At 39.3% G+C, this 11,948-nt stretch overlaps 1 protein-coding gene across 1 annotated transcript; it reads left to right on the forward strand.

Moving 5' to 3' along the window:
* Positions 1 to 1,206: 1,206 nt before the first annotated feature.
* vtg3 (vitellogenin 3, phosvitinless) lies at positions 1,207 to 11,707 on the forward strand. The gene is made up of 28 exons (XM_068591240.1): positions 1,207 to 1,246; positions 1,648 to 1,668; positions 1,772 to 1,923; positions 2,462 to 2,713; positions 2,803 to 2,964; positions 3,056 to 3,204; positions 3,297 to 3,447; positions 3,796 to 3,953; positions 4,765 to 4,930; positions 5,169 to 5,294; positions 5,410 to 5,628; positions 5,867 to 6,084; positions 6,192 to 6,289; positions 6,367 to 6,491; positions 6,568 to 6,669; positions 6,754 to 6,873; positions 6,960 to 7,149; positions 7,255 to 7,342; positions 7,494 to 7,679; positions 8,536 to 8,674; positions 8,781 to 8,949; positions 9,316 to 9,425; positions 9,517 to 9,600; positions 9,895 to 10,101; positions 10,542 to 10,687; positions 10,882 to 11,020; positions 11,119 to 11,231; positions 11,428 to 11,707. The coding sequence occupies exons 1-27, from the start codon at positions 1,207 to 1,209 to the stop codon at positions 11,203 to 11,205; spliced, it is 3,804 nt and encodes a 1,267-aa protein (XP_068447341.1). The 3' UTR covers positions 11,206 to 11,231; positions 11,428 to 11,707.
* The last annotated feature ends 241 nt before the right edge of the window (positions 11,708 to 11,948 follow it).

Below are 11,948 nucleotides of genomic sequence, written 5' to 3' on the forward strand. Positions count from 1 at the left end.
GCTCCAGATATTCACGGCGTAGAAGAGGAAATCGGCCTGCATCTGCTCTGCCTTTCCTCCACATGGCTGGGTTTCACTGAGGGAATAGATGCAGAACACGCTGGGTTTATCACGTCCCTCCGCTGTAAACAACTTGTTTACTTCATTTCCTAACTGATTACAAACTGAGGTTTGCGCTTTGTTAATTATTTTTATTCAAAACAAGCCATATTTAGAGTTTGTGCAGTGGTGGAATGTGACAATGTTCATTTACTGAAGTACACACTCAAGGCTGTTTTATACAACTTTTATTTGCACTCCATGTCTTAGAGGCAAATATTTGTCTGACAGCTTTAGTTACATTTCAGATGACATCATCGCATCTCCTTACTGTTCAGTGAAAACCATGTATCTCCAAATTTGGTGATTTTGAATTCTCCTGATGAATTGAAGGACGAAGTATTCCTCGGTGTTGAGACAATTATCTTGCTTCTTAAAATGCATAAAGTATCCTCTTGGTTCAGGTGTAAAATGAAAACAGTTGTGTTTATTCATGATAATCTTATAGAATATGATGCATTGCTGTAAAACATAAAGTGGACACATTAAGCACAACCCTTAGACGTCGACAGCACCAAAATGCAACATCCACATTAATGTAGCAGTAATATTAATCACTTCATAAAAAGTCAAACACTGACACTCGGCATCTTACTGCACAATAAGTACATTTACTTTTGGTACTTTAAGCTGATTTTACTGATAATCCGTATGTACCTTGACTTAAGGTTTGTTGTAGTTGAGTGTCTTCTTATTGTGATATTAGTACTTTTAAAGGATCTGAATACTTCTTCCGTGTCTATGAAACGAAGAAGCGCGACAGAAATGTCTCCAGTTCAGATCTTTTAAAGCACAATCAAAAGTTTAAAATCCCGCGGAACTATTTCAATCGCTGGTTTATTTTTAACTTTGGCGATGGTGGTGTGTAACATTGGTTAATGCAACCTTTACAAATACACACACCGAACCGTTATCCAACACATATTACTTGTGTCACTGTGACAATGTCACAGGTCAACATGGCTCGATTGCAGCTTCTAAACCAAACTCTGGCCTGATCACAGGTTCTCACTGCGACCGGTTCCCTCAACCAAAACCCTCACTGAGATATGTATATGTATATATAGTACAACGTCGAAGCATTGCCTTCACCTCCTCAGTTCCAACATGAAGGGGCTCCTCCTTTGCTGCCTGGTGGCTCTGGCTGGTAAGTTTTCATTGATTTATTCATCTTAATTTACTTGTAGAAGGATTTCACAATCCAGCCTTGAGATTGTGTTACTTAATTTTTTTAAAATTCATTTTCTTATGAAATTATATGAATTTACTTGCACTTGGTCAATCATGAATTACTTTTAGATGAAAGTTATGGTCACTTATAGAGTAAGGGGGATTTTACTTTTGCTGTTTTTTTTTTCGTATTTAAATAAAATATTATTATTTTTACAGATCTAATGTTGATTGATTTATTTCCTGGCTTGTGCCTGTTTTTTATGTCTTCAAATATAGCTGTGTAACATGCTATCCTTATGTATCATAAATAACAAGAATGTGCTGATGAATTCACAAAGGTGTTGATGCTACGTTTTGACTTTTCTTTTCTTTTAGCAAGTCAAAGTCTCCGCTATGGTGAGTATTTTATCAATCATCATAATATTACAAAATCAAATTTTCCCACAATATTCCGTAAGGCAGGAGTAAAGTGACTCTTCACATTGGAAACATATTCCAGAGCTCGGCCTGAACCCAAAGAAAACATACGAATACAAATATGTGGGAACTGTGAATTTTGGACTCGGCATATCAAACCTGGCTGAGTCTGCGACGAGAATCTCATGCAGGATCAAGATCATTGGTGTGTCACAGCAAACCTTCCTCCTGCAGGTGAGAGTGACAACAGAGAGTAATGCAACCTGTTACTGAGTAGTAAAAACAATGGAAGGCTAATCAGCTTGATTCATGTCTGATTCAATTAAGTTAAATAAATCCATTAATCATTAATTGAGGTCTCATTAATTCTTTGGAGGCCAATTTAATAAACATCTGTTGGAAGATAACTTTTCATTGCCTTAATAATGTAGAGTTCTTTGTAAACTTTTGTGATTCTTAGAGAAAGTGCTGAAAATCAGGTCAGCTACACATGTATGCATACCAACAAGATGACTGTTTGTGCATTTATAATGCAAAGTCATGTTGCGGTACATTTCTGTCAGCTTTCAGTCATGAACAGATGTTGCAAACTGTGTTGTAATTGTAGTAAAGTTGGCATTAACAATTCAGTAGAGCAAAGCAGACACACACTAGTTCTTGTTCTTTTCTGGTTGGTTACAAATGTCGCCTGTGTTTTATCTGACAGAGATTTCCTGTTCCTCACTACAAATGTGCAGCAATAAAACTGCCTATTTCTTTCTCTGGTTCAAAGGTTTCAGATTTTTCCTTTGAAGAGTTCAACGGTGTCGAGGGGAAAGACAAATTTAACGCGTCCCCAAAGCTCACAGAGCGTATTGCCTCCCAGTTCGTCAAACCCTTCATGTTTGACTTTGTCGCTGGACACGTTGACAACATCCGCTCCTCTGCTGAGATTTCTGACACTATTGTCAACATCGTGAGAGGGATACTGGCTTCTTTCCAAGTGACTGTGAAGACCACACAGACGATCTATGAGCTTGAAGAGGTCAGTCACTTCTGACAAGTAAGATCATTCTGCAGTATAAATCCCCCAAAAAAATAATAAAATGGAACAATGTTTGATTTTGTTTGCAGGCTGGCATCCATGGCAAGTGTCAGAGTAGTTATGCTACGGAAATCAACGGGGAAACAAAGGTGATGAGCATCACTCAGGTGGTGGATGTCGATAACTGCAGGGAGAAAGCTGTCAAGTACAAAGGGATGGCTACCGCTGTGCTCGACCAAGTCTCCAGACAGGTCTGTTTCGCTCATCCGCATCGGCTCCGACAATTGTAATTGAAACCGTCCAAAGTCGGTGCAACTTCAGTATGTGTGTCCTTCCATCTAGAGAGGGGAATCTGTGGTTTCAACAGTGAGAAGTGTTTACATAGTCAAACCAACAGCAGAGGGAGGTCTCATCACCAGGGCCCATAGCCTGGAGCAACAGAACTTCAGTCCCTTTAACGTGAAGGGAGGCAGCATGAAGATGGAAGCGACGTAAGACAAGGGAATATCTGCATTTACTTCTGCTTCTGCCCAATGCTTTGTTTGCCATACAAATCATCTGCTTTGCATAACCTGGCCTGCAGGACCGAAATGGTGCTCCTCAGCGTGAATGACACAGCGAAAGCCCCCCAGTTTGGGTCAATGGAAAGCAAGGGAAACCTTGTTTTTAAGTTTGTCGATGCGGAAGTCAACGTCCCCATTATCATGCAGAACCTAGACAACCCAATATCAAAGGTAATGAGGATACACTGCTGCTACACGTTTGATAACATTTACCCAGAAAGCAGCAGGAAGCGCTGTAAAAAAAACAAACACACAAAGTTAATTCAAAATATGTATTGGAAACTCCAATACATATTTTGAATTAACTTTGTGTGTTTATTCCAATTTGGAATAACAGGAAACAATTCAACGAGAGAAAAAAATTGTGAAAAAGATGTGAAAAAAATCCTCGTCTGAAATCAACTGAAATAAAAAAGTATTAACTAGTTCTTATGATGTTAAGTAAATCAAAATAAAGTGAATAATTTGTGCACAGAGAATCTAATTTGAGAAACTCATGACGTCTGCTCCTCTTTCCAGGCTGCTGAGTTGATCAAGCAACTGGCTGAGGTCAATCGTTACCAGATAGACAGCACAACATCTGAGGACACTATAAAGCTGTATCAACTCCTCCGAGTGATACCTTATGAAGGATTAAACGTGTTGTGGAAACAATTTGCAGGAAATGAAGAGCAAAGGTGAGCCTTCATCGTTAGTTTGCCAATGATGAATAACAAACACATAAACAGGGATTAACACTTAATTATCACTTTACAATATAAAGAATATCATATCGATTTCAGTGGTCAAATGGAAAATCAAAACATATAGGCCAATTTCTAGCCATATCACATCCATGTTATGCCATTGAGCGAGAAATTAAAATATTTAGTTCAGGAAGTAATGTGAAGGTCATACACTAAAGCACAAGGTCATACTGTGGAGGTTGGGCGGTGCATGGAGCTTATAAGTGTCGCCTCAGACGTGTGAATCTTCACTAACCTTGACTAAATTATTATTGAAACGTGGCTTTTCTTAGAAATGCATTAATTCAAAAATGATTTCATTCAGCGTGTCTTTGTACCCAGTGAGAACACTGCAGCGAGGTTTGAAAGGGAAATTCCTTTGTAGATAACCTTTAACCAAACTTGTCATTATAGTATTATAGGAACAAAATAGTCCATGGCCATCTCTCAAATCTGATATTAATCCACTCAACTGGATAGCTAATTGAAGCGCCTCCTCCCACTTAGTTGAGAAAGGATTTAGTCTGGCACATTACCATCGATGAATGATTTATTATCATGTGAGGCACGGTGACAGACGCTTCCTCACTTGTTAAGATTAGGGTCGTAATCGACACCTTGTATTTAATCCTGTACAAGTGCCGTTAAACGTGACATCTGAACTTGTCCTTCACACTTTTCATTTTTCTCTCTTTATTACAGAAAATTCTTATCTTTAGTATTGTCTGATTTATCCCTTTTCTTCCCTTTTACTAATAATTAGACGTTGGTTTTTGGACATGATTGTTGAAGTCAACGATGCCAGAATCCTGAAGTTCCTGAAAACGAGGTTCCAGGCTGGAGATTTGTCTTCAAGGGAAGCTCTGGAAACCCTGTTGCTGGCATTTGACCATATCCAGGCTATTCCAGATCTGGTTGAGATGGCTAAAGTGAGTTAATGCAAAAGACAGAGCAATTGCTTGCGTGAGAGACAAGAAAAGAGACGCTCAACATAAAAAAGCTTAACATCTATATATAGTCTTTGTGTCTTTCTCCTGTAGATTAGGTGGTGGGGCCTTTTGCATGTCTGCGACCAGGGGCCCATTGTCTCATTGTCCGGGAATGAAAATACCACACAATGATACCACATCATCTCAAAATATTTGTCTCTTTTTTTTTTTTTTACAGATGTTCCTGAGCATTCCCTTCTGTAAATCCAATGTCTATTTGTGGCAAACTGTGGTGCTTTCCTATGGCTCTCTGGTTTACAAGCACTGTGCCTATAATACACCTTGCCCTGTGTCTGCTGTTCAGGTAAGCAAATCACTTGACTTTGTCCCCATGAATTCATTTGGTACGTGATGAGAACAAGAAGACTGTCTGATCGCATCAACAAATTATCTGTGTGGAAAATCCTAATCTGTTCTAGCCACTGCTGGACATGGCCCAGGAAAGTCTGAGGACTGGCAACCACACTGACATGGTCCTCGCTCTGAAAGCTCTGGGGAACGCGGGTCATCCAGGCAGCATTAAAACCATCATGCGCTTCCTCCCCGGAGTTGCTGCCACGCCTGTGGATCTCCCACCTCGTGTGCTGAGTGCCGCTGTGCAGTCTATGAGACTCATAGCTGCCAGAGACCCCCAGAGAGTAACTATATACAAAATGCAGCAATAAGACTTGTTTTTTTTACCAGCTATGTACTCGGTTCTTATATAAATTGTGTTTATGGTAATAATTACATGCACTGTGCGCCATAGTAAGTTCTAAAGTTCATCATCGGTTCTGAAAATAATGTCACAAGAATGTGTTGCAACAGAACAGAAATTGGCAGTTGAATGTGATTTTTTTTTTCAAGTTCTAATTATTATAACACTTGTGTTTTCAGGTCCAAGAGATCACCATGAGTCTGTTCCTGCAGAAGAACCTTCCCACTGAGATTCGTATGCTGGCATTCATGATCTTGTTCGACACTAAACCCTCAATGGCTCTGGTGAACATAGTGACTGTACACCTACAGGAGGAAGAAGACCTCCATGTTATTAGTTTTGCATACTCCTATTTGAAAAGCTTTTCCAGATCCACTACTCCAAACAACCACTTCCTGTGAGTAAAGCAATGTAATAATAACCACTGGGGTGTGATTGTTTGATTTACATCATTGCCAATGTTGTTCAGCTTTTAACTTTCATTTTTTGTGTTCTCTAAAATAGCTCAACTGCCTGCAATGTAGCCGTGAAAATCCTGGCCCCTAGATTTGGCCGTATCAGCTATCACTACAGCAAAGCCGTGCGCATGGACTGGTTCAATGGTATGCTCTTAGATATATAGACTCTTGGATTTTCCTGAAACCGTGACATGACAGTTTACTTTTTTTCCGTGATACAGATGATTTCCTAATTGGTACGGCCGCAGAAGTCTTCATGCTGAGGAGTGCAACAAATGTCTTTCCTACTGAAATGATGATGAAAGGGAAATTTTATTTCATTGGTAGAATTCTGCAGCTACTGGAGGTACAGTGTTTTACATCGAAGATTTCATTAAAGATTAAGTGTCGAACAGTAATCATCTCTTCTTTCTGTGCCGCAGCTGGGTGTCCGTGCTGAGGGGCTCATGGAGCTGCTTGCTAACGACATCCCTGGTTATAAAGGAGATCTTAGTGTCAGTGACTTCCAGGCTGTTCTCAATGTGGTGAGTACAACGGCAGCATCATAACTGTACTTTAATGTGTCAGTTTTATTTGTTTGGATGACCATTGTGCTGTGTCATTTTCAGGTCAAAAACTGGGAGATTCTACCCAATGATAAGCCCTTAGTGACGGCCTTTTCACGGGCCTCTGGACAAGAGTGGTTCTTTGCGGATCTCGACAAAGAGACCGTCAAGAACATAATCAGAGTGAGAGAATCAGTCAAAACAGTTAAGTCAACAAATCAAACCATGTGTCTGCAAAGCCCGTTACATGCTTGTGATCCTACTTTTAGATTTTAGGTCTTTCTGCGGAGAAAGACAGCCCTCTGTGGGCCGTGATTGAGAATCTACAGAGAGGAGTGTCACGGCATTGGACAAAGCCTTTTTTAATCATTGAGGTTCGCTACTTCCAAGCTACCATCCTGGGTCTCCCACTGGAGATAAGCAAATATTATCAGACAATTAGTGGAGTCACTGTAAATGGTAAGGACAACTTACAAGTCATATTAGTATTGATTAATGACTAAAACAATGTTTGTTTTTGTTTTTTTATCTTAACCATTATTAAAGTCAGTTTTTCTTACATAGCCAAAGTCACAGCAAATCCACCACTGAATGGACAACTTCAACAACTGCTTACTTCTGAAGTTTCGCTGGAGACTGATGGTTTTATTGGGTGAATATTGAATGGTCGTTGAATTTAAAGAACTTCTATCATTTTTACCAATTATCATAGGAAGCAAACCAAACTGCATTTGTATTCTGCCTGTAATTATTCTGTGGCTTTACAACTACCTTTTTTTATGAATTAACCTTTTCCTTTTTAGTTTCACAAAGGATTTCTGGGTTTACTATGGAATCAACACAGAGCTGTTCCAATGCGGTTCCGAGTTCAAAGCTAAAACACCTCTTGCAATACCGTGGAATGTTACTGCCAAGATCAACGTCGCAGAAAAGAAGTTTAAACTTGACTTCCCTGCATGCAAAAAAGAGTTTGCTATCTATTCAGTCAGGTATGTATAATTGTTTCCGGTCATGACTGTCTGAACTTGAATCCAGAGGCGGCTCCAAACTTATCCACCTGTCACTCAACAAACTGCTGCTATACAATGCTACCAATACGTGGGACCATGTAGTTTCACATTATATTCATGATTCTGAATTAGTTCACAAATTCCAAAATTCAATTTTCATACATTAATCATAGCATTATGGCTCCTCCTCCCTAACAAAACGGCAGGACAGTTCTGCATTAGCAAAGCACCACATCAAGACTAATTGCTTATAGTTCCAGTTATTGTACATACTGCAACTCAGTAGACTGAAAACATGAATAAACGATCTGCACCGCAGTGCAGGAGTAAAACAGTTCTTCTTACCTATGTATTGACTCACGAACCAACCTCGAAATGAAATTCAACTGAGTCTAGTCGTCAAACTAAGAATACAAATCAACAGCACATAGTACACATGGTGATTATGTGCTACAATTTAGCTATTAAAGGAGCAGTGTGTAAGACTTAGAGGCATCTAGTGATGGCTACCCCTCCTCTCGCCGCTCCCTTCCAAGCGTGTCAAAGGACTATGCTGGCCTGAGATCATGTCAATGTGTGACAGGTCCGTGCTGAAACCAGTGTTTGGTTTGTCCATTCTGGGCTATTGTAGAAACATGCTGGAGCACAGTGGAGTCCAAATGTAAATATAAATGGCTCATTTAAAGGGAACAAAAACACAATCATTCATATTTGCAGATGACTATAGACAAATGAAAACAACGTTATGAAAATATATTACATTCCTGCCAATTAATCCCCCTTACTCCTACACACTGCACCTCTAAAAGTTCTTATTTTCCTTTCCAACCAACAGCTCCAATGTGTACGCAGTCACCAGGAACATTGAAGAGCCAGATTTGGCTAAAATGACTCCAATAATAGCAAACTCGTTTATCTCCAATGATAAAGTCATCCACGTGGACCCCGCAGTTGTGAGACCGGATTCAAATCAGGTACAATCTAAAAACATTTGGCAGATTGCTGTTAGAGTTGAACTAATTAACATTTACCGAACTCAAAGCAGATTGATATCTTTGTGATTTTCCACCAATCCAACAGACCGTGACACCAAACACCTGGCACCAAAGAGCCAAAACGTGTGCTGAGAGTAACATTTACGGAGTTGGTCTTTGTGTGGAGTCTGAGTTCAGGAGGGAATATTATCATGATGAATACCCTTTGTACTATTTCCTTGGATACACCCACATGGCAGTCAAAATAGTACCAGGTATGCACAACCGGTCCAGCATTTTGCATCATGCAGTACTGTGCTATCCAAAATAACATAATTAGTATGGCCACGAGAACATAACAAATATTTAGCAGTTCAGGCAAACAACGTGTGTACTGTGTACTAACACAACCTGAAGTATATACTTACATCACTTCAGCAAGTTAAACTGGTGAAGGTTAGTAAAAACAAGACTTTGAGCAGGTTTTAAGTTGCACTTTAATTGCTGTGTTGTGTCAATTACTTTGGGTTTTTTTCATTATTATCAAAGTAAACTAATATTATATAGTATAACTATTGTGTCAGCCTGTAAAAACATGTTTGCATTATTCTTTGCTGTTGCAACCTGTGCACTTTTTTCAGTCCCGACAACGGATCCTGTTGACAAAATCCACTTTGAGTTTAACGGCAGCCCACACGGACAGGCAGTCAGCATGCGCCAACTGCTTGAGACTCTGAGGAGGCTTTCCATGGTATTTGGCTACCCTTGCAATGTTATTATCTGTGCACCTGCTCCGATGTTTTATCACTTGAAATTCTCTTGTTGCTTAATTTTGTTTATAGGAAGCCACCGAGTGGGTACATCAGTCCTCTGATTCAGACTCAAGCGTGAGAGGATTTCATAGCTATTATGACAACTCAACGGAAGTAAGCTAAACCTGCTCCACAGAGAGTGACCCAGAATGTGTTACACTGCAAAACAATATGCATAATGTTCACTGAGTAGTGTCATCATGTCAAATCTTTCAGCTGTGCTAATGATTAGGAATTCCATTACCCCAAAAAGACAAACCCTCCATAAAAGTGATGTTCACCCAACATATACAGCATATACAGTTTCTTTTAAGTCCACACATAAAAAATCAATTATCTGCACAAGTTGGACATGGTGCACACAAACCCATAACAGCCAACTGGATTGCTTTCCATCTCATTCAACAGGGCAAGAATCCAATGCCCAAGGAAGTGTTCAATGTCAACGCCTTTGCCTTGAGTGTCGACCAGAAGCTCAATGGTTACAACGTCGTCTTCTACTCCACACGAACGCCAAACGTTAAAAGCACCCAGCTGATTGTGTCCCAGATTGGAGAAAACATTAACTGGAAGATGTGCATCGACACTTTTATGAAGCCCCGTGTTGAGACAATGGTAAAGAAATTGAACAAATAACACAATTATCATTATTATACTATTATCAGCAATTGCCCTGAAAAGACTAAAAACAGCCTTGTCCATTAGAAAACCTTCAAAAACATGAAAGTGCCCAAAAGTACACTTTTACATAAGTTATGCCGTTTTACATATTTAATGTCTCTTCTCTTTCTGTTTGTTCGGGTTCTTCTTAACTGCCTGTTATGTGGGTACATTTATGCTAACAAACATATTACTAGTGCTTTAAATTCTTACATAATGCCATTCTCATGGCAGCATTGTGGGACAGTGTAGCATCTGCATACTGCATATTTAGCCCTGTTCAAATACAATGTTATAAATAGTCATACTGTTTAGTATATTGCATAGTGAGGCCAAAACCAAGTCCTTTGTTTGTAGAGACTCCCTTCATGATTGATCTCTTGTCTTTGGTCTAGGCAAACATTAGATGGGGAGCTGAATGTCAGTCCTATGAAATGTCAATACACTCTGAAACTGCACGTTTGCCTGGCGCTAAGCCAAAAATCAAGGCAAGAATTCACTGGACCAGGATCCCAGAGAATTTGGCAGAGGTTTGCACAAGGTGAGCCTCGGAGGAATCAAGGTGAAGTGTGTATCAAGGAATAGGACGAAGAGGAGATTAAGCTGAAGAATGACTTTGATTCACTTACTTTGCTTTACAGAGCATGGAACATGTTCTCTGTTTGCAATTATGTCACATACTGTCTGACATATGTTGTTCAAGCTGCTTTTTACATTTTTTTTCATCCCTCCCAGATTTGAACGCTACATCCCAGGTATGGCTCTCCTTCTCAACTTCTACCAGAAGCATGAGATAAATGCCAAGCAGGAGATTTCTGCATCTTTTATTGTCACCTCAGCAGACAGCATCGATATAATAATTAAATTCCCAGAGGTATTGGAGAAAACATTCACCACCCAGATTTATGTTGATAACTTGTATCAACTGCAATATTTACATGGATGTGTCATTTTTTTCTGTCTTTTCATTAGTATACAGTCTCCCGCCAGGCTATTCCATTTCCACTGCCACCTACCACTTACCAGAGTTACAACGTGACATCAGAAGCACAACAATAGACAGCTTGGGACGTGCATGAAAACATGTGAGCAACATGAAACCAGTTTGATAAATCTTAATTGGATGTTCATATGAAATGAATGTGTCTTTTTTAGTATTTTACTTGAATGTGTTGGTGTTTGTGGATTGTTTTGACAGATTTCTATGCAAAGCAGATGCGTAAAAAAAAATCTAAAAGCTGTGCAATTTTTGATTGCTTTTTTAAAATATGTTTTGTGCAGCAGAAAGACAACTAAGCCCAGATGGGAGCCAGATGCTTCTTTTCACAGCGATAATGCTGCAACCAGAATCCCACCACCGTGATGAAAGTGGACCATAAAAGATGCATCAGTAATCCGTCAGATGTCACCAGTTTGGAAATAACCTACAACAGTGCTGATTTATTCATTATTAAGCATTTAAATATTTGAACACCCTGTTTTGATAGAATATTGTGTAACTTCATGTTTGTGTCCCACAATATTGTATCGTCCTAATTGATTCACTAAAACTTGTTTCAGCAAGTTTTGTTGTTTTGCTCTCATTCTGTCGATATAAATCCAAATGTTGGGTTGAATCCCAACGATTACAATGCAGAGCAGCCATAACAACATTTAATGAGTCTGCACCAAATTCAGTTTCTGCTTATCAATGCATTTTAAAGGATTAAAGAGCAGCTGGATTGAAGCTTAAAAATATACTTTCATGATATAGAATTTAGATCTAAATGATTCATATATGTTATGATACTAACTGAGGTGCA

This window comes from Clinocottus analis, unplaced genomic scaffold (assembly GCF_023055335.1).
Source record: "Clinocottus analis isolate CAN_PGR_092001 unplaced genomic scaffold, fCliAna1.0.p SCAF_25, whole genome shotgun sequence".
Taxonomy (NCBI): Eukaryota; Metazoa; Chordata; class Actinopteri; order Perciformes; family Cottidae; genus Clinocottus; species Clinocottus analis.